At 50.8% G+C, this 22,907-nt stretch overlaps 1 protein-coding gene across 9 annotated transcripts in view; it reads left to right on the plus strand.

The window, feature by feature from the left end:
- The window catches only part of PTPRT (protein tyrosine phosphatase receptor type T), a 943,168-nt gene that overhangs the window by 888,144 nt on the left and 32,117 nt on the right, over positions 1 to 22,907 (plus strand). For 5 of the 9 annotated variants that reach the window (XM_081096945.1, XM_081096948.1, XM_081096949.1 and 2 more), the window contains 4 exons: positions 8,715 to 8,791; positions 16,898 to 16,934; positions 18,484 to 18,581; positions 21,488 to 21,604. In XM_081096945.1, coding sequence (XP_080953071.1) covers positions 8,715 to 8,791; positions 16,898 to 16,934; positions 18,484 to 18,581; positions 21,488 to 21,604 — 329 coding nt within the window. Of the gene's footprint in view, positions 1 to 8,714; positions 8,792 to 16,897; positions 16,935 to 18,483; positions 18,582 to 20,763; positions 20,824 to 21,487; positions 21,605 to 22,907 lie in introns of all 9 variants that reach the window. The other 4 variants (XM_081096943.1, XM_081096944.1, XM_081096946.1 and 1 more) reach the window with 1 other exon arrangement.

Raw genomic sequence — 22,907 nt, forward strand, 5'->3', positions numbered from 1 at the left:
GGCCCAAGAGCCTTTCATCCCAGCAGATTTCTCTGCTGGTTTCTGCGGAATCGAGCTGGGGTGACAAGATGGAGGCTTCGTTCAGTGCTCCCAACCCTTTTGTTGGTTTGTTGTTGTTATTTTATGGTCTCTGAGGGTGGCGCTGGCCTGGGCTCGACAGACCCTGGTGCTCTGCACTGGCGCCTCTCCGCCCGCTTGCAGGGCCGGCCAGGACTGCCAGGATATTGTGTCCCCAGGATCAGTCCCCAACCGATGACTTGGGGTGAGTGTATAAGTTCCCCAGCTCCCTCTCCAGAGTCTGATGCCCAGAGGGTTGTGTTCTGCACTCTCTCCCAGTGTTCCTGGAAGGACCACGCCCAGGTGCCTACAGTGGTCACTGCTGGATGACTCACCCATATTGGCTTCCTTCCTTTCTCCCTCTCACTTCCCATCTCCTGGTGTTTCCTGGGGTCACCTCCCAAATCAACTCCGTGCACTCACATCCTTGCCTCAGATTCTGTTTCTGAAGGAATTCAAGTACAAAGCCTCTTTCTTGAAAGTTTCCCTCGTGGGGTAAGGGCTTGGCCTGCTTAGGCGGAAATGAGAAGCTCACCAGATGGGCCCTGTCCCTCTAACAGTCTAGCTGCTGCCCCAGAGGGCCCTGCAGGGGGAGCTGCCCAGCCTCAGCCACCATGGAATTGCTGGGCCAGGGAGGTGCACGAATGTTCCTGTTTCGCTCTCCTCCCACGCCACCTCTCTTGATGATGGTAATTCAATCGAGACTAAATGTGCAGACCTTTTGCTTCAATGAGGTTCCCCGGGCAGCCTCGGCGGAATCCTCTGCCCCCCCCCCCCATCCACTTGTGCAAGAGGACGCATTAACATTTCCAGTTCTTCTGGAAAATGATTTTTCGGCTCCACTGTTCATCGTAATGAGCCAAATCTCTTTCCTCTGACAAATTGCACCTTTTCTCTACCCTCCTCAGTGCCCAGGAGACAGGAAGAAAGAGCATCAGGTACCCAAGGACAGTCTCTCCCAGCCCCAGCCCTGGAAGTGACCCTCTGTTTGAGGGGATGTGACTTGAAAAGAGTGACTCATTGGGCTACCTTTGCTGAGGGGGGAAGAGGCTATTTGCTTTGAGAGATAGAACTGTGCAAAAGAGGAAACTGAGCCCAGTCCTTGGGCGTGTGTGGGAACGCAGTGGCTGGGACAGAGCTGGGGTGAGAACTGGCCTGGAAGAGGTGTGGAGGAGCGGGTCTTGGGGTTCCAGGAGGGTTAGGGACCCCACACTCTACAAGAAAGCTTTCACCCTTGTGCCTTCACCAGAGTTAAACTTCCAGGAGCCTGAGGTTCTCATCCATAAAACAGGGTGATGACATATACCTCACAGGGTGACAATGAGAAGCTAATGGCATAGCATCCATAGGCTTCTAGAGTAGTACCTGGAACATCTCACTCCACAGAGGTAAAGACATTCCTGGACCTCACACCTCGCACAGGTAGGTTCTGGTCTCACGGCCCAGTTCCAGTAAGAACTGTTGGTCTTTCCCAGGACAAATGGAAGTGAATGGCCAGGGCACCTCTGTGCTAAATAATTGGACATTGGTCTGAGCATTCAACCCCGAGTGGGACCAGAATCTCCTGCAGGACTCGTTAACACACAGATGGCTGGGCCCTGCCTCGTAGTTTCTCGTTCAGCGGGTCTGGATTGCGACTCAGGAATTTTCATTTCTAGCATGTTTCCAGATGTTGATACTATTGATCCAGGGACTTATTGTGAAAACCACTGTTCTAGAATAATAGTAAAACTGAATGTATACACTTATACTGATGCCTTACACCACTCCAGGTGTTTTTATACGTCTCCTCTTGTACCTCTGCTAAGGTAGATGTGATTCTGATGTTATAATTGGGTAAACTGAGGCTCAGGGAAGGTGCATAACTTGCCCCGGGTGATATGGTTAGTGTGTGACAGACCTGGGGTCTGCCTCCAGAGCCACCCAACCCCTTGCCTCTCTCCTACTGGACACAAGAATCGGCTGCCAATTTTAGGACAGGACAGGCTGGGTCTGCAGGCAGTGTGAGGGGTTTGCTGTGGGGAGAGGATGAGTTCGAGCACAGGATCCAGGCACACTCTGCCAGCCTGTGTACAGGAAAGAGCGTGGGGTCCCTAAAATCACCTTTTGCCATTGTTACTGACTTTGTTCAGATCAACAGATAGGTGCCTTGGCCTTGTCCTTCAGGAGGGAGATGGGGCAGCAGGCGGTGTTTCAGAATGGCTGAAACAAGGGGCCTGTCCCTCTCTCATTCTCAGCCTTTCAGACACAAATATGAATTTGTTTATTGGACAGATAATAATTGAGCACCTGCTCTGTGGCCCACACTATAGTAAGTAGGGTGCCCTTCCTTAAGTAGAGCCTGGGGAGAGCCACGGGTTAGTCAGTCACAGAAATAGAACTGCTTGAGAGCTGGGAAGGAAAGTATTAGTACCGGGAGCTCTCAGGGTCTGGGAGGAGAGATCACAGAAGACTTCCTTCTGGTCACAAAGGACATTGAGCTGAGGAATGAGATGTCGCCAGCCTTATGGGGCTGGGGGTGTTCCTTTACCTGTGCAAAGGCCCTGAGGTCCGCAGACATCAGGCATTTGAGCAGCTGAAAGAAGGCTGGTTACCAGAGTAGTGTGTGGGGAGCAGTGCATGAGGCTGCACTGGGAAGGGGGTCCCACCCCTTCAGATCAGACAAGGCATGTGCGCGTAGTAAGGCTTTCTTCTCTGTCTGTGGTGTCCTGGAGCCAGGTCTCGCCAGCTTGCAAGAACAGATTGTTACATTTTCAGGAATTTCGTGAGCTAGGGGAGGCCACGTTGGTAGCTTGTGATCAGTCATGGCCGGAGTATTTATAGCACAGAAATCGGTAGCCGTTGCCGCTCAGGGCCTTTTTCTCGTCAGAGAGCTGTTTGTTAAACATTTGCCAACAGACCATGGGTCTCTGTCCTGAAACTACCAGGAATAGATCGATCCCCAAGGGATGATGTTTCTGTGCCTCTGGATTTGTGTTTGAGGAGCCGGAGGCAGTGTGTGTGTGGGGGGGGTGGGGGGGCAACTTTGGATCTCCAAGTCCTTGCAGTTGTGCCTCCCCTCCACCAGCTGCCAGCGGTTGTCCCGTCCCCACCAGCCAGTTCCTGCCATCCCCTCCTCACCGGAGCCAGGTGGAGCCACGCCCCGGCCTCCCCTCACCTGGAGGAGCTCGGTCTCCTCTGTATGACTCTTCTCAGTCCTTGTCTGGAATATCAAACAAGGAGGACCAATTTAGCCGCTTTTCAAGCTTGCAAAGTGCAGATAGAGCATAATGAATGTCCTGGGCTGCTTGTAAATTACCTTGTGTAAACTCCTTCCCACCGCCCGCTGCCCCATCTCTCTCCATGCGCGTGTGGATAAACACAATTTTTTATCCTTCTAATTATATAAAGTTGGACGAGGAAGGGGACACAGAATAATATTAGCATCTCCTGGAAGGAATAAATAAACCATGAGGACACTGCTCCTCCTTGCAATGCCTTTCCGCAGACCTGCGGCCGGGTTCTGCCCTTTGATGAGTACACACAGCTCTTCGCCTCTGCACAAAGGTGACTAGACATGTGGGACCAAGGGCAGATGGGAGCACTAAGTTGCTAAGTGTCTGCCATCAGCACACAACCTGCCTCACATCCAGCCAACAACCACCATTTATTAAGCACCTGCTGTATGCCCAGCACTGTCCTAACACTTCTTAGAGCACTTATAGATTTACCGAAAATTTGAGCAGAATGCACAGGGAGCCCCCGTATGCCTCCTCCCTCCTTCCCCCACCCCCCATATCCAGTTTCCCTGTTATAACATCTTGAATTGGTGTGATACATTTGTTCCAATAGATGAACCAATATTGATCCATTGTTACTAACGAAAGTCCATACTTTGTAGAGTTCACTCTTTGTGTTGTACAGTTCTTTGGTATGTACTGGTGTATGAAGACGTGTGTCAACCATTACAGTATCATGCAAAATGGTTTCACTGCCCTCCACCTGTTCCTCCCTCCCTCCAAGTCCCTGGCAACCGCTGCTCTTTTTACTGTCTCCATAGTTGTGCCTTTCCCAGAATCCCATGGGGTTAGAATTTCACACTGTGAAACCTTTTCACACTGGCGTCTTTCACTTGCCCATATGCATTTAAGGCTCCTCCATGTCTTTTCATGGCTTGATGCCTCCTTTCTAGATATCACTGAATACTATTCCATTGTGTGGATATCCTACAATCTATCCATTCACCTGTCAGAGGACATCTTGCTTTTGGCAATTGTGAATCAAGCTGCTGTAAACATTCGTGTGCACATAAGCTTTCAGCTCCTTTGTGTAAATACCAGAGAGAGCAATTGTTGGGTCATGTAAGAGTGTGTTTAGTGTGGGAGGAAACTGTCTTCCTCAGTAAGCATTTTGCATTCCCACCAGCAATGAATGGGAGTTCCTGTTGCTCCACATCCTCTCCAGCATTTGGTGCTGTTGGCGTTCTGGATTGGGCCATTCTAGTCGGTGTGTAAAAGTATCTCAGTGTTTCATTTGCAATCCCCTAATGAGATATGATGGTGAACATTTCGCCTGCATATCTTTTTGGGTGAGATGTCTGTTCAGATGTTCAAAAAAAAACTGATTTATTTGTTTTCTTATTGTTGAGTTTTAAGAGTATTTCTATATATTGTGAATACAAGTCCTAGATCAGATATGTCTTTTATAGGTGTTTTCTCTCAGTCTGTGGCTCGTCTTTTCACTCTCTTAATGTCCTTTCACTCTCCATGCCTGCATTTCCTCCTCAATCCTCCCAGCATTCTGTGAACTATATAGTATTGGCCCCATTTTGCTAAGGATCCCAAGGCTAAGAGAGATCAGGTGACGTACTAAATGGTGGAGCTAAGATTTGAACCCAGATGTGACCTCATCCTCATACCTCACATTCCCACTTGCCACAAGTTAGATCACGTAAGAATGAGTCCTGGTCATTTCATACTAAAACAGCCTTTCACAGTCTCAGAATACAGAGTCTGTACGCGGATGCCCTGCCGACCCCAGGGAATGGTTACTTGCATCCAAGTATGGCGTGGCGAGCCCTCTGTCATCTAGCCCTGCCACCTCCTCCGTCTCCTCTCCCACTGCTAATCCCTTCACACTCTGCATTTACAAGACAGGAACTCCTCAGCTCACAGTGTGCCTGCTTTTTCAGGAGCTCTGCCTTCTCCCTTGCAGGTCCCTCTGATGGCAAGACCTTCCTCATTGTCCACTGGACAGTCTTACTCACTTTTAATTAATTCCTCATTCATATATTGCTCCACAGAGCCCTCTATTCTCTATTTTTAGATCTTGAGGTTTCACTTCTAAGTACAGTCTGTCCCCTTATGCTTGATTCTCCTTATGCTTGAGCATCACTTTCATAACACTTTCTGAATCCCCTCAACAAGCCTGCACATAGTAGGTGCTCAGTGAATGAAGGTTGGCAAACACCATCATCTGGCAGTTAGAGGCAACGTTCATCTTTAATAATATTGAACGAAGTACGTTTGTTTCCTTTTGTTTTTGTTTTTAATAGTTTTGGCTTTCAGACTTTAAGTTCCATTATATATTAAAGAAAATTACCTTTCAACATTTTATACCAGAACCTCTGTTCCCAGTGCTGTAGACCCCTGGAGCATAACTCAGTAAGTGAAGGAGATTTTTGAATCGATAAGTCATTAGTGAGACCAATGAGTGAAAACACAATATGCATTTTCACTTTTTTAAGGCTTACAGATTCTGTAGCCTCTGGTGACAAAGCTTAACAGCCCGAGCTCAGAGTTCGATGCTGAGCCCTATGTGACCCCTGCTGGGTGGGTTGTCCCGCAGGAAGTTCCCCATCTCTGGGCTAGAATACTGCAGGGGCTGGGGACCAACCACTTGCACAGACTCCAGGAGTGGGGCCTGGGAGATGCAAAAAGTCCAGGGACTACACATCGTGTGGACGGAATCGGGGTCCAGGGTCAGAAAGGCCTGGGATAGAATCTCAGCTCTGCTACTTACAGACTGTGTAACAAGGGAAACTTGCTTAATCTCTCTGAGCCTCAGTTTCTGCATCTGTAAAATGGAAAGAATAATAACACTACATCAGAATGGTATTATTACAATAATCTATTCAGTTATTTGGGGGAATAAATGATGGATTAAGGTCATGGATGTAAAGTCTCCGGTACCTGTCATTAGCTCCATAAAGGTTAGCTTCAGACTCCTTCACACCCCACTCCCCCAGCCACCCAAAGGGGTGACTTAGACCTCCCATCTACTCCTTTACTGGCTTCCACTGGAACTCTTCCCCATGATGAGTAAAAAAGTAGCATCCAGGCTTGGCCAGCATGGCTCAGTGGTTGAGCATCAACCAAAGAACCAGGAGGTCACAGTTCAATTCCTGGTCAAGGGCACATGCCTGGGTTATGGGCACAATCCCCAGTGTGTGGCGTGCAGGAGGCAGCCAATCAATGATTCTCTCATCATTAATGTTCTATCTGTCTCACCCTCTCCCTTCTTCTCTCTAAAATCAATAAAAATATATTATTTTTTTAAAGTGGCATCCAGTATATCTCAGTGCCTAGCACCCTGCTGGCACATGGCAGATGCTGAATGAATAGTTTTTTAATTAATGAATTAGGTAGTGAATTAATGGCTAGGGCGTGGTATGCTGCCCAGCCCTGGGCCTGTGTGTTCATCCTGGGACCCATTTCTTGCCTGCTTCTGCTCACTTTTTGCTCACAGAGAGCTAACTCTGCAGGTTGCATTTCTCAGTCTCTGGGCAGCTGGATTCTGTATAGGTTTGGCCAATGGCAGGTACCGGTGGGAGATTGGGAGGTGGGAAAAAGGAAGAGGCCAGGGGAGGAGTATTTCTCCCCGTCTGTCCCAACCACAGGCTCCAGCTTTTCTCCAGCTTTCACCAAAGAAGCCACTGCAGCTGCAGTCCCCACAGGTGCCTCAGCCCCGGAGCTCCAGGACCTCCACCTCCTCCCTCTGCCCCACCGTCCCTCAGGAGGCATGCCTAAGGAGACACCGTACTGACCTCTGAGTTACTTCACCCTCTTCTATTTGGCTTTTCAACTTGTCCATCATCCATGTGACCACTTCTCTATCGTTAATTCCTTCTGCTCTGGACACTTGAAGTGGTTTCTCATATCCACTTACACCCCTCTTTGGAGGCTGGAGGAGCTGGACCCAGAGTTGAGAGGACCCCACTCTTCCAACCTTCATCTCCCCCTGTCCATGGCCAGTGAGTCCTTGTGAGCCTCAGTTTCCTCATTTGTATCAGGGCTAACAGCACCCATCCTGCTTCTTTCCCAGCATCACTGTCAGGGTCCAGTGAGGTCATCCATTCATACAGTCACCAAGCACCATGAGGACCTGCCGCATGGGACCCCTGGGGATGCTCAAAGCTCTGCCACCCACTGACTCAGAACCCTAGCCCTGCCCTAAAGTCATGTCCAGTCATTCAGGGACCTGCACAGTGACCTGGGCAGCCAGCTGAGCCCCTCCTCCCAGCCAGACCCAGCCAGGGCGGTCTGATTGCGTGTGTTTGTGTCTATAGCGGAGCTCACTTTACTTAATTGTAAAAGATTCATCTGATTCTTCTGCTGTACTTGTTTTTTTAATGGTTTTTATTTGGTGTTATTTGAAGCCAGCGTGCCATCGAGCAAAGCCTGCAAATCTTGTTTATGCCTAGATTGTGTTTGGAATGGTATGCTCTGTGACATGGTTTTCAGTTATTGATGACCTCTTTTATAATGATTTAGTCAGCTCCGCTCGAATGATAGTATTGATAGCAGTATGTGGCCAACAGTCTATTTGCAGCAATACTCCAAGAGGCAAAAGAAAAGCAATTTGTGCCCAAGTGGAAAATAGGTAAATTTGCCGTTTTTAAACAAGCATGAAAATGAAGCGCATTAATCCCCATCCATACATCTTGCTTCCCGAGACTTTTCACATAGTCTCCCTTGCACTGTCTATGGAGAAGGTATTTCCATCCCCATCTTACCTAATAATAGACAAACATGTCAATTGACCATACCTTTGCTATGCTAACCAGCCAATCAGGAGAGTATGCAAATTAGCCTAACAAACATGGCGGTTAATTTGCATAGGTAGGCTCCAAGCAGTGGAGCGAAGCCTGACAGCCCGGGGGCCGGAGCAGCGAAGGCCCCGGGGCCCGGTGGAGCAGCAGAAGCCTCATGGCTCCAGGGCCGGCTCCAGCTGGAGCCCGGCCAGAGCGAAGGCCTGGGTGCTGGGTGCCGGAGGAAAACCAGTGCCAGCAGCCAGGGGAAAGGAAGGCCTATTGCATGAATCTCTTCGTGCAACAGGCCTCTAGTTTTAAGATAAAATCACTAAGACTCACCTAGGTGGTAATGACAAAGCCATCAGGAGGGCAGGTGGGGAAAAGAGAAGAAACAGGTCCTCTTTAGGGCATAGTAATCTCCCCAGGCCTCAGCTTCCTCATCTGTAAATGGGGACAATAACTGAGGGTAGCTGGTGGGTTACATGAGAAGTTTTGTGCAAAAGTCTCATGATGCCAAGTGTGCAGTAATTAACAAATGTGGCTCTAACAGAGGGCAGGGCTGGCTCCTCACCTGATGGTGTCTTTTCACCCATCCTCTTACTCTCTCTCTCTCCCTCTCTCTCTTCCTCCCCCCACCTCCCTGCAGATGACCATTCCCGAGTGAGGCTGCTGGTGCTGGATGGAGACCCACACTCCGACTACATCAACGCCAACTACATTGATGTGAGTGCTTTTGGGGGCTGGGCAGCCAGGGGCTGGGGTTGACTGCCGTAGGCTCAAAATCTGTGGCTGTCCCCTGACTCTCCCCCAGAGGTGGCCTTCCCAGAATATGTCCAGAGCCGCCTGGCTCCTCCCTGCTTTGTGAAAGTAGCGTGACCCATGTTAACTCCCCACCTAAAGCTGCCTACCTTCAGGCGGGCTGGAGTAGCCTGCTCTGCGGGGCCCCAGGACAAAGGCCAGTCTTGTTTGTTCACCCGCTGACTCATTTGTATATGTATCTGTTCATTCATTCATTCATTCATTCATTCATTCATTTGAAGGTACAGCCATTTAGAAAACAAGAATTTAAAAGTGCCTACTGTGTGCTGGAGGCTATGGGAACCATAAAGCTTAAGATGCCATGGTCCTACCCTCTAAAACCTTAGCAGGAAAATAAGCTGTGCCCATCAATCATTTCAGAACAAACTAGAAAGTGGCTGAGTCTTAAGTTCAGATAAAATGCTATAGGGGTTCAGAGATGGGGGGAAATTGCTTCTTCCATCAGGAATGCAAAATGTGGTGTGAACCAAAGCTTCAAGCACCGATAGCATTGGAGAGCAAAGAGGAGGAAGATGGTCTCTGGTTGGAGAGAACAGCAGAGGCAGAGATGCAGCAGCTGGGAGCGCGGATATGCATCTGCTCAGTTCGAGGGGAGCAGACTCCGAAATGGAAGGAGTGGGAAATATGGTTGGAGCTAGGCCATGGGTGGTTTAGGGCCAAACAGGGATCGGGCTTTATCCTGCAGGCAAGAAACCGTGATGGAAAGGCTTTGATCCAGGAGGTGAGCTGAGCTTTGGGATGACTGGCATATTCCAGGGGTGAGAGAGATCAGAAGCTGGGATCAGGACACCGAATAGGAAAGGGGCGCTTCAGTGTCCAGAGACTGTTGAGGAGGGAACTAATACAATAAGGGCCAAGACAGGCGCCCAGGGAGTGGGAAAGGGCGCAAAGGGGCGTATGACCTCGGGGCTAGGTGGACACCCAGGGTGACTGGTTCCAGCCAAGCTTCTCGGTACCTCAGCTGGCAGCCAAGGGCCTTGGTGAAGGGCTCAGAGAGCCACCGGGGTTCCTCGGACTAGCAAGTGTTTTATAGATCAGCTAGAAAATGCTTTCAAACCAGATGACTTGTTAATTCCACAAGCATTAGCCTTGTGTTGCTCATTTGCCTGTTGCCCTTAGATCAGCCGTGGGCAAACTACAGCCCGCGGGCCAGATCCGGCCCGTTTGAAATGAATAAAACTAAAAAAAAAAAAAAAAAAAGACCGTACCCTTTTATGTAATGATGTTTACTTTGAATTTGTATTAGTTCACACAAACACTCCATCCATGCTTTTGTCCCGGCCCTCCGGTCCAGTTTAAGAACCCATTGTGGCCCTCGCGTCAAAAAGTTTGCCCACCCCTGCCTTAGATCTATTGCTTGTGCTTCCCCATTCTGCTTTGTATTATTGGTATGAGTGTGTGTCTGTGTGTGTCTGTCTGTATGAGTGTGTGTCTCTATATGTGAATGTGTGTGTCTGTGTATCTGTGTATGTGCATATGAGAGAGAGAGAGAGAGAGAGAGAGAGAGAGAGAGAGAGAGAGAGAGAGATATGCAGGAAAAGAAGTGAGCTTGACCCCTGCATGGCAAGCACTAAAGGGAGATTGGAGGGTGAAGAGAAGGGAAGGAGAAGCCAGCCTATGTCTCCTCCTCTTTCTCAGCCTTGGGTGACAGCTCCAGCAGTGGCTGCGTCCCGCCATGGCCCCAGCTCCTGTCAGGCAGGCTGCCACAGGCCCGGCCTCCACAGGTGCCCGAGCTCCTGGGCCCTGGCAGCGTGTGTCTCCCACTGTCTGCTCGTTCTAGGGGTGGTCGCAGCCTCCCACTGTTGCTGACCTCTGGTTGCCCCACTGTTCCCTGTTTGGCTCCTCAGCTCCTTCATCACCTGTGTGACCAACTCCCTACACTGAATTCCCCCTGTGGGAAACACCTGGAGCGTTTCCTACCTCCCCCCGCCCCCCGGCCCCAACCCTGGCTAACAGAGGCCCCACAGGTTGTCAGAAACTGGGGCTGGAGCTTTAGTCCCGATAGACATGGTCTCGGCCACCTCGGCCCTTCCAGGAAAGCGCACGGGAGATGGCAGCTCTGAACAGCCGTCTCCAGCCTGTGTGTGAGTGTGTCTGTGTGTCTGCTCTGCACCTGAGCACTCAGCCTTTCCCGCGCGCATTAGGGTTCATTCCTCGAGCACCGAGCAGATCCTCCACAGGGTGCTGGGAACACAGACCTTAAAAGGGACTCAAGTCTGATGAGGGAGTCAGATTAGAAAAGAGACCCTCACAGAGCAGGGCCTATGGAGGCACAAAGGAAAATCAAAGCCTCAAGGTGGAGGTGGGGACCAGTGAGGCCTTCCCGAAGGAGGAGACACAGTGCTGCCTTATCTGTGAGTAAAAGTCAGCCAGGCAAGAAGGGCTGACAGCAACCTAAGAATTACTCATCACCTCCTCTGTTTCCGCATGACCTGAACTAGCACCACAACCTCACAAAGTAATTTCCAGGAGAGTAAGCTGAGGCTTCTGGGTCATGCAACTTCCTCAGGATCACACTGCTAGGAGGTGAGGGAGGAGGGAGCGGGAGCCTGAGTCAGGGGTGCCTCCCCCTCCATGCCCTGCGGGCTTTAGTAACAACAGAAAAGCGATGACAAGAGCCAGAGGTGCTACATGGGTCGCTCCTGAGCCCTGTGGTAAGTGGTTTTAAGTGAGTCCGTTTATTGGGACCTCTCAATAGCTCTCCAAGGTAGGCAGCCACCCCATTCTCCAGATGGGAAAGCAGAGATGGCAAAGCTTGTCCAAGGCCATGCAGCTGGTCAGCGGCAGGACTAAGCAAGGAACCAGACCCGAATGGCTCCATCTAGGGCTCTTCCTGCTGCCCCTCCTGCGTGTGCTGAACCAGACTGAGTCGGTCCCCTCCATTTCCCCTTGACCTTGTCTGCAGTTGAGTGGCTGTGTTAGCCTCGAGGGCCATGGCCCATGTGGGGTCTGCAGGCCTGAGTCATGTGAGTGGTAACCTCCAGCCGAAATCACTTTTCTGGGTAGACACTCCATCCAAAGCCAGGTGAACATCTGAGTGTAGTCAGAGCCAAAGTGCACTTGGGTGGTTATAGGCAGCAAATGAAATTGTTGTAAAGGGAAGCAAATCTCTGCAGTGTCAATACTAATAGCACCTCCCATTTCTCCCAGACCCTGTCATTGCAGTGCATTCTGCAGGCCAGGAGGAAAAGCAGCCAGGGCCGAGGTTAAGAGCCTTGCTGAAGTTCACACAGCTAGAATCCATTCTCTGCCTGCCCAGGACACACCACTGCCCTCTCCCTCCATAAGGAGCAGGGTGTGCAGACGGCCAGGCAGCCTCTGCGAGATGCTGTCTTAATATGTGATGCTGGGCTCTGTGTGGGTCTCAGTGTTAAAGTCAAGGGCGCACAGACCAAAGTCATGAATTCAGTCCTCCTAGGGCCCATTGAACCCCGGCAGTTCTGCTTACTAGTGTTACGTCTAGGGTAAATTATTTACTTGTTCTGATGTCTATAACATGGGATAATCATGTCCCTCCACAAGAACATGATAATTCATGTAAGGTGTCTGTCTGTCAGGGTCCCCCTGGGAAACAGAGGCTTGCTCAAAGGGATTAACCCAGTAGAGGTTAATAAGGGTGGAACAGGATTGAGGGGGCTCCACAGGATAGGGTGGAGTGTCCCTAATGCCAGAAGGCAGAAAAGTCCCGTTCACTGTGAACCTGCTATACACTCCAGCAAAGCTAAAACTCCTGGGGTTTCTGTGGGTATTCCTGCCAAGTCGATACTCTAGACCAGCGGTCGCCAACCAGTGGTCCGCGGATCACTGGTGGTCCAGTGAGGTCCGCAAGGTTGGAGACCACTGGTTTAAGAAACCTTTGGAGCAGCAGTCACCAAATGGTGGTCCAAAAGGTTGGCGATCGCTGCTCGAGACTGCTCTCTTGTCCTCGCCCCTCTGTCCTGGTCTCCACTCCAGCCAAATCCTCCCAGCTCTCCCAATGCCCACACTAGGACCACTTATCCACAATGGGATCTTGACAGTCCATTAAACCGACTCCATATGGACAGTGAGCAGAATGGGCCGGCCCTGTCTGTGCCTCTGGAGGCCGGGTTTCTGCTGCAGCCGGAACCATCCCGCTGGCCGCGATGTTTACACACCTGAGAATGTGCTGGCCACTTGAATCTGTTATAAATTACCCGCCTGGAAGTGAGTATCGTATCTGGGTCCCCAGCAAGTAACAGATGCACGAGTGCAGAGTGAGATGAATGTGTTTTGGATGCAAACCTCTTTCCCGTTGCTCACAGACAGATACAGGCCGGCCCAGTGCTGGTTGGCAGGCGGTCTGCGTGCTGTATAGGTGGGGCTTCGATGAACTCCAAGTTCTTTTAAGGCTAGGACATCTCTGTCCAGCTATCGGCAGGTCCCCAGAGGAGCCCCCGGGGAGCAGTTCATTTCCTTTCATCAGCACTGCCGGCGTCTCGCTCCTGGTTAGAATGTTTTCTCTCTGGGGACCGTATGGGTTCTTGGAGGCCAGGCAGCATCTCTCTGCTCACACGCAGCATGGGAAGGCATGCACTCACTGTGCATTTAGCAAGGCTGGTGGCCCAGGCAGACTCTCTGGGCTGGCACAGCCGTGAGCAAGCCGGACACAGCCCTGCCCATTGGCGCTCTCGTTCCACGGGGCAAACAGACGATAGGCATGTCAATAAACACAGAACATTGTGCCGTGTGGTGATACGTGCTCTGAAAAGAAGGGAAGTAGAGACAGCAGAAAGAGGCTGACAGGATGGGCAGGGAAGGCTTCTCTGAGGAGGTGACGGGCAGCCAGCAGAAGCCTGGGTGAGGAAGAGAGCAAGTGTTCAGCTCTTTGGGGACAGACACAGGGCATGGCCATTGCTAAGGCCTCCAGATAGAAACATGATTGTTTCTGAAGAAGAGCAAGACAGCCAGTGAGTCCAGGGGCAGTGGCAGGAAAACTGGGAGTATGGCTGAGGGGATGAAATGGGAATAACAGTGATGCCCAAGCTCGGCTTACAAGCCACCTTAGAGAATACTTCCCTGCCTTCTCAGCTGAGTCAGTTCCCCATGGGAACTCCACAAGCCCCACCCCTTCCCTACCCCAGTTTGTTGTTGCCGGTAAGCTGCCCAGAAGCAGAGTCCACCTCCATCTGGCTCACTGTTGTATTTCCAGGGCCTTGTCCATGGTAGTAGGTGCTCAGTTAACACCTGTTGACTGAATATCGAATGACCGAGAGGACAAATGAGTGAACAAACTAGGGAACCCAAGTCACCTAACTCCACAATGGAAACGTGAATTTCTTGCTCAGAATGTATCCCATCGACTTTCAAGCACATCAGGGTCTTCCAAGTCAGTTTCCGCCACGGGGTCTTTTGTCTTCTGGCTGGTGCATTCATTAGAGTGACCCAGCCTCACCTCAGAGACATTCATGCCTGTATGCCACCAACCAGCCTTGGCTGAAAACTCCACCCGGCTCTGGTGACCTGTCCCATGGCCCGGCGGGCAGGGGGGGGGGGGGGGGGGCGGGGCACAGAAAGCGTAACGCAGTGCATGTTGGGAGTGTGGTAACTGGGCACATACAGAGCCCTGCAGGGCCTCTCAGGAGGCGGGAGGTCTCATTTGAAGTGCAGTGTGGGAAGCTGGGACACAGGCACGTGGGGCTGTGGAAGGGGACAGAGAGGGCAAGAGGAAGTGAGGCTGGGGACGAGGATGGAGACGGATGACTAGTCCCGGCCGGGCGAACGCATTTGGACATTACTCTGCAGGAAGTGGGAGCCCCTGCAGCTTTTCTGTGGGAAATAATCTAATCAGATGTGCATTGGGAATTCACTCTGGCAGGAAGCAGATGGGCTGTGGGGCCAGACTGGAGGCAGGGAGGCCAGCAAGAGGCTGGTGCCATGGCTCAGGTCAGGGGGGATGAGGACTATAAGAAGTAAGAAGAGGGTAGACTGAGAAACCACACCTTTCCACACTCTCAGGTACTATTTTTCGTTCCCAAACCTACTCAAGAACACTCCTAGAGTCTAGTTCTCCCTGTGAGCCTGGGAAACTCTGTCCACCTTGACTTGGAGGGAGAGATAGCTCTTTGTACCTGTCACCTGCCTTCCTGCCTCTCATGTCCCAAGACGAGCCCAGTTCCTGCATTAATAGGCAGAGCAGAACAGAGGGGAGGGGAGGAGGGCTTACCAGCTCAGGGCCTCCCTAGGGGCCAACACTGACTTTCAGTTGTGATAGACACTCGATAAATGTTTGCACATAAACCATAAAATAACAACAGTAACAAAGACCTCTATGTTAAATCTTAGAATAGTGCCTGGCACAGAGGAACTGTTGTCTATTAAGTCATTTCATCCTAACAGCAACACTCTAATGTAAATACTATTATCCCCATTGAACAGCAAAAAAATCAGCTGAGGCCCAAGGAGGCTAAGTAACTTGCCCCAGACCACACAGCGTGGAAGGGACACAGCCAGGATTCAAACCCAGGCAGTTAGGTCCAGGGTCTGTGCGTATAATCACAGTGCTATGCTACCTCCTCCCTGTCCTCTCAGCAGCTTGTTTGTTGAGCATTGCTCTAAGCTTCACGCTGTACTGGGCTCTGTGGGATTCTTTTTTTCACTTAGGAGGCAGTGTTTGTCCTCAAGAAGCTGACAGCCTCGCTAAGAAGATAGTCCCACTCAAACACAGACTTCGGAAGGGGCTGTGATTACTGGTGGTCAGTCCCACAGATCTGGTCATGACATTGGCCTTGGGTTGTACTGACGGTCAACCCAAGCATTACCAGTGATTAGAAGGCCCTAGGTAAATATTTATGGAGCAAGTAGAAGACAGGTCGAGAAATGCGGAGGACTCAGAAATTAGTCTTTGAATCAGAAAGCAGATCTAGAACCTCAACGATGCTGTGTCTATTTCACATTAAGCCACACAGATGCCAAGTCTGGCTCAGTCCTGAAGAAGGCGGTCTTGAGGCAGCTCCTCTTCCTCAGCAGGACAGAAAGTCTGACCACAAAGCTTAAGACAGAAATAGGTGTTCATCAAACTGTAGGAATCAGCATCTCCTGAGATGGTTATCCATAAGGGAAAGTGGTCTTCAGGACTGTCAACAGCCTCTCCACCAGCAGACTCCATAATTCATATGTGTGTTTTCTTAAATTTATTCATTCACTAACTCATTTATTCAGTCAATAAATGCTAATTTCATTCAGTGCTATGTGCTAAATGCAGATCTGCCTCCGAGACGTGAACTTTTACCCAATATGATACGCTTCTTTTCTGTAATAGAGCAGATCCTCCATGTATGCCATGTCCAGGCAGAAGAGAAAGTCATCTTCAACCTCTTCTCCAACTATCAGAATTATGGGCAGCAGAGTCACCCCCACCAGAGCCCCGCAGGGCCTAGGGGACCACTCTGTAACATACAGGGAAATCTTGGGATCAGAAAGTGACTTTGTCAGCCTCTGGGTCACACCTACGCGGGGTCCTCCCACTGAGCAGGACTGCGATTCCACGCCCAGCCATGTTGCCCAGGGAGGCAGTGTAGCATCTGTTCCAGTGTTGTTTTTCTAATTGTCTCTAATGCAAGGAGCCACGAATGCAATTATTTTCTCCTCTCGGGGGCCCTACAGGGCCTCGTGCAGGGTTCTGCACATAATCATGGCCCAGGAAAACCTTTTTGGTGGTTGATATCCCACAGAAATCCCAAAATTTCTTTTCCACCTCTTTCTGGGTGCATGGGCATAAGTGATGCCCACCTAATGTTGCTCCCTGTCCACTGGCTCCAAGGCAAGCCTGTATGGGCACCTCCCAGCTATAGTCATATAGTGATAGCGAACATTCGGTGATTTACTAAGCACTTTGTATGCATTACCTCATTTCATCTCTGCCACTTCTCTGGGAAATGGCTAATGCTATTCCCATTTTGCCTATGAGGAAGCCGTGTCTTGGAAAGGATAATTATTGCTGTTTGCAAGCTTGGCGGGAGGCCCTTCACTGTGCTTTTCTCTGTTACTCAGGGCTACCATCGACCTCGGCACTACATTGCGACTCAAGGTAAGTGTCCTCCTTTCCCTCTAAAGGGCCCTCCCCTTTACTGAGGAAAGAAATGAGCTTCTGCCAGCGAAGAAGTTGCACAGGGTCAGGCTGGAGAGCCTCCGGAGGTCTGGAGGTTCTAATGTTTGATTGGGGAGGAAGGAGGTGACAAGTTCAGCTACCGTGGGAGGAACCTGAGTGAGAGGAAGGAGGTGGCACCAGGACATGGTCAGGCAGGATGGACCTCAAGCATCAGGCTCAGGGGTGCCCCTGATATCCACCACCCAGAAGCGGACCCGATGGTCCCTTGTCTCCTTGGTGGGGGTGAGCCCAGAAGAAGGGAGCAGCCAGCTGGCTAGAGAGCAAGCTGGCGGTGTGATCAGAAGGCTGACAACCCATCGTACCTCTCAGACCCTCTGGGAGGAATTCCTGTGGGTGCTGCATATGTGGACAGTGACTTGTATATGAAGATACTCTTCATGGTGTTTCCAGAACAGGAAACAAGGGAAAAGTCTTAAGTGCCCAACGACTGGTAGATTGGTTAAGGTGTGATAGTTCCCTATAATGAAAAATTATGCAGCTATGAGAAATATCCTGCTTGGTAAGAATTATGAAGGGCTTGGGAAAATCCATACAATAGAAATTATAGATATGATGCTTGTTAATATATATATATAATTATTTTATTTATATATAAAATATATATATATATATATTTTATTATATATATATATAATAAAAGCGTAGTATGCAAATTGTCCCCTCAACTAGGGAGGTTGTCCAGGAGTTGACCAGGGGGAGGGGTGGGCCGGGAGACCGGAGGGAGTACCCAGCCAACAGCCAGCAGCCGCTAGGGACCCTACCAGTGCATGGACTTTGTGCACTCGGCCTCTAGAGTGTGTGTGTGTGTGTGTGTGTGTGTGTGTGTGTGTGTATCTCACTCAAACGTTTATATCAAATACATATATTGCTCTTGTAATTTTAAAAACAATGAAAGCCCAGAATGTTGAAGGAGGACTTTCCAAGGAAATGGCTTTGGATTCTCCCTCCTGTCTCCCACTCCTTGTCTACTTCCCCCTTCTGTCTGAGCTTCAGACCAACGCTCACAGTCGGCATCTTCTCTTTGTGCTCTCAGCATCTGGCTCCCAGCACCGCCCCTCTACCCCAGGGTCCTTCTGTCTCATTGAGGTCTGGAGCCCAATGTTTAGGAAAACTCCACTGAGCTCTATTATTAACCCATAGTATAGTCCAGAGAAGGTGATGGGTCAGGATCAGGGGCTGGTGGAAAGGGGCTGAGCAGGAGGATGAGCGAGGGAGGAGGAGAGAAGCTGGTAGCACTCCCAGGGGAGCCACAGACCTTGCCTGCTTGGAATGTGGGTTTCTTATCCATGCTTTGACCTCCCACGCCTCAGGCCCCAGTCCCAGCTACTTGGGTGCCCCGCGAGGATTCTCTGGCCTCGCTGTCACTCACCCATGTGGAGTCAGGGCTGAGCAGCCAGAAGGGTCGGCCTCCTGGCTGCTTCCTGAGACTTGTGACCTTTGACCCTGCCGTCACCTTCTCTGTTGGCAGGTCCGATGCAGGAGACCGTGAAGGACTTCTGGAGAATGATCTGGCAGGAGAACTCGGCCAGCATCGTCATGGTCACGAACCTCGTGGAAGTGGGCAGGGTAAGCCCCTCCTGCAGTGGCCTGGCTAGAGAGTGCTGGCGGCGCACACCTGAGCATGTGTCTGTTCGTGTGCCAGATGCCTCCTATGCCAAATCTCACCTCCCAGCCTCCTAGGAGGGAGAAATCCTCACTTCTGTTTCACACCCTAAGAACGTCCTTTTCCCTCAGACCCCTCATTCCTCTCTCCACCCTCGCTCTCCGAGGACAACGTCATCTCATAGAGTTTGAGGAAATGTAAGGCATCAGACGTGAACGCTGCCATCTTCACATCACAAAGCTTGTATCTACTTGTGTCTACAACCATCTCATTCTTCCCTCTATTGTCAGGTTGAACCAGAAAAATGACTGTTTTTGTTGACCCCAAATGGTAGAATATCGGCTGATTCTTTGGCTCAGCCTAATATGAAGGAGGAAGTGATTCTTGCCCTTCCAAGGCGACCACAGGGCATTGAATCACAGATTCTGTTCAAGAATTTTCTCAAGGCCCCCTTCACTTGGAAAGTAATTCTCTTTCTAATTGCTAGGTGTTTGCATGCAAACCTCCTGAGTGCCTTCCCCCTTAACACTGTGAGACAGGCGAACAGGAATGATGCTCTTGTTCCTCCCTTTCTGCCAAACTCTAAAGACTGGCACGCAGGCTCCGTGTCTGCACTCGGCTCTCTTCTGCCCGCTCCAGCGTAGCTCCTCCTCCATCCCATCCACAGCGATGCTGTCAATCACCGACATCCTTCATGGGGCAGGTCCAGCAGCCACTTCTCTCTTCTCATTGTACTCAACCTCTCAGCAGCATTTGACCTTCTGCTTCCTGACCTCTCAACCTCCACCTTCTTTGGGGTTCAGGCCTTGGTTTCTCGCTCTGCTCTCTCTCACCCTCCCCTGTGTGGTCCTCAGCTACTCCTAGGGCTTAGAAACGGGAGGCTGTGCCCAGCGGGCGGCCGCCTCCTTGGTAAACTGTGGCGTGTGGGCGGGCGGGCTGCGGGGTTCACGGCAGGGTGCACACACACTAGAGTTCAGAGGGCTGACGAAAGAGGGGGCAGGTAAGTTTTTGTTACATAGGGTCCCGGCCTCCGAGATAGTGGGGAAGGGAGATCTGGGCTGTGAGTCATAACCCAGGAAAGGGCTGTGGGCGTCTCGAGTCTTCCTAGGAGTTCAGAGCCAGGAGAGACTGGATCCTTGAGCCCACTCTTGTCTAGTCCATTCCCCAGTTTACAGATGAGGAAAGGGATGGAGTAACTACCCTGACGTCACCCCGCCAGACCCAGGGCAGGGTCTACAACTCCACTCTCACGCTAGTGCTCATGGTGCCCCCACCCAGGACTGCTTCCCAGGGACTGAGGCCCAGGCTGTGCCTACTGCGGACAAATGCCATCCCAGGACTAAGAATCCAGAGGCAACTTCCAGCCTGTTCTATAACGCATCCCACATCGCAGACAGGCTCCCTGGAGGGGTGAATCGTGAAGCTCATTTGGATTTGGGAAGCGGGCAGTAGAGCATCTCTAATGGAACTCCGGCCAGGAGCCACGTGCGGTACCAGATCTTCTGCTGGCGATTATTCAGGTGCCCTGGCTGTGCATCCTGGCTCCATCCCTTCCTAACTGTTGACCTGGGGCAATTTTCTTAGCCTCCCTGTGCTTCTGATTCCTCATCTGTAATATGGGAATAATGCTAGCTATATGGTTATAGTGATAAGTAATTACAATAATGCAGGAAAGTGTTTGCAGAGGACAGTGTGAGACATCGTCAGCACTCAGTCAGGATAGCTGTCATCATTGACAGAAGCTGAGGCTCAGAGAGGTCTCAGCCCTTTCTGGAAGCTGCACAGCTACTGAGTGTTAGCATGATGCAATGCATCCATTTGCCTCCAAAGCCTGTTGCGCTCTACCAGCATTTCCCTAAGTGGGTTCCATGGGATGCTAGTCTGCAGGATGCTTAGTGAGAAGAGGGTTCCATGGTTAAATACGTTTGGGAAATGCTCCATACTCTTTGCCCCCTTTTGGAGAGTCAAACATAAGAAGAAGAAAAGAAAAGAAAACATTAGCATTAGTCCATTAAGCCAGCTGAGTAGTCCTGTAGCAAAACAGCCTGTTTATCTTTGTTTCATCCAGCATTTCCCAAACTCATTTGACCACAAAACCTTTTCTGTTTGTTTTTGTTTTCTTGTTTTTTACCTAACACCTATTAGCACCCAGCGGAACACACTGTGGGAAATGCCACTCTAGGCCGTGCGGCGTCCCCCGGAATGGTAATGCTTTTGTTCTTTTAAGGGGAAAACCATGAGCTCTTCTTCCTCCTGTGGAGTGTGACTCAGTCACATGTGGGAATGGCTTGTTGGTAGCAGAGAGCGGTGGCAGCGTCCTCCCTTTGAGCCCAGCACCTTCCATCCTTCCCCAGCAGAGCGCCTTGTCCTCGCAGCCCCCGGTTACCCGCTCTGAAGAGTGATGTTCTCTCCGACCACTTCTGCTTTCCCTCTTCACTGTTTCCCTCCTTGTATTCTCATCTCTGCTCTGCTGGTATCAGCTGCCCCGGCCTGACAGACCATTCAGCCAAAGGTAGAAAACTGGCCACGTGACCTAGGACAAGCCACCAAAACCTCCAGACTTGAATATTAATTTCATCTGTAACACGGGGAATTCCATCTGCCTAGCTTGCCTAGAGCTATTTGATAATGGATTTGAAAATGATACGGAGCTCTGCAAAAGAAGGTACTACCATTATTCCTGAGGGCTCCAATTCCTCTGGGAGTGAGCTTGGCCCCGTGCACGTTGCCGACCCCTGGCCAGCCGACCCTTCCGACCAAAATGTCACCAAAGTCACCCTTGGGTTTATTTGAACGGGAAAGCCAGGTGAGGCGGCTGCTCACACCCAGCCACCTGCTCACCTGTCCTCGTCTCTGTCCGTCCTCGCAGGTGAAGTGTGTGCGGTACTGGCCGGATGACACGGAGGTCTACGGCGACATTAAAGTCACCCTGATTGAAACAGAGCCCCTGGCAGAATACGTCATACGCACCTTCACGGTCCAGAAGGTAAGCGTCCCTGTGGCTGTGGGCAGCCTGTCCACTAGGTAAGCCAGCTGGTCTGTTCATTCAGGACACACAGTGACCGAGGTCCACTCTGCACCCATCCCGTGCTTGGTCCCAGGGACAGATCAGCGATTGAGTCAGATGTCGCTCCTGCTCCAGAGGATCCCACCTCCAGCATTCATCAGACTAAGAAAAGTAATAATGGCACGTTGTGATAAAAGCCACGAAAGAAATATGCCACGAGTGGAGACGGGAGGATGAGGTGGTCAGAGAGGGCTGCCTGGAGGAGGAGCCATTATTAAGCAAATAATGAGGGGGGTGGACTTTTCTGGCATGTTCTAGGCCTGTGGTTCTCAACTCAGGGTGGTTTTGTCCCATGGGGGACCTTCGGCAATTTTCAGTTGTCAAAACAGAGGAAGGAGGGGAGCTACTGGCCTCTAGGGGGTGAGGCCAGAGATGCTGATGAACATCCTGCAATGCACAGGATAGCCCAGCCCCAATTGCCAACAGCGTTGGGATTGAGAAATGCTGGCCTAGGCACTGAAAGGAGGCCAGGGTGGCAGGAGCTTGAGAACAGGAATTGGATTGCAAACTATTATTCCTATTTATGATTTAATTATTACAGAACCGTTGTTATTATATACCTATTGTAGTGATAGCTACCATTTAGTGAGCACTCACTAAACAGGTGCTTTTCTAACTGCTCTGCATAAATTAACTCATGTAGTCCTCCAACAACCCCTTGAGGTAGGTCTGATGATTACTCCCATTTTATAGAAGAAAAAAATTAGGCAGAGTGTTTAAGTCAATCGTGCAAAGTGGCCCAGCCGCAGGGTGGCCGGCCCAGGATTCACGCGTGAGCCCCTGGCTGGAAGCTCATTGTCACTCCACTCCACCCCATGCCACTTTCCAAAAGCAGCAGCACTCAGGGTCCAGTGGCCACAGACCTGGCGATGCAGAAGCACCGGGGACTTCAGTGCCTTGAGAGCCGTGCCGTCGGGGTTTGACAAGTCCTCCTGAGCACCAAAGCTGGCCCTTGCACGGTGCAGGTCCTGTGTGCACAGCTGAGTACTGGACATACAGGTTGCTCCCTGCAGCGCCCCCACTGGAAGGAGGACCACAGGTACATCGATGTGGTCTTAGATCGGGTTCTTTAGAAGCAGAGCCTGAGACAAGGATTCGGATGCACATGGTTTATCTAGGGACCACTCTGGAGAGGAACTTGTAAGAGAGGAAGGGAAGCAGAAGAGAGGAGGGAAAGTCTAGCCTGATTTATAGGGGCCTCCGAAGCATAAACTGTGCCATA

The sequence above is a fragment of the Myotis nattereri genome (genome assembly GCF_964212035.1).
Source record: "Myotis nattereri genome assembly, chromosome: 8".
In the NCBI taxonomy this organism is placed as follows: Eukaryota; Metazoa; Chordata; class Mammalia; order Chiroptera; family Vespertilionidae; genus Myotis; species Myotis nattereri.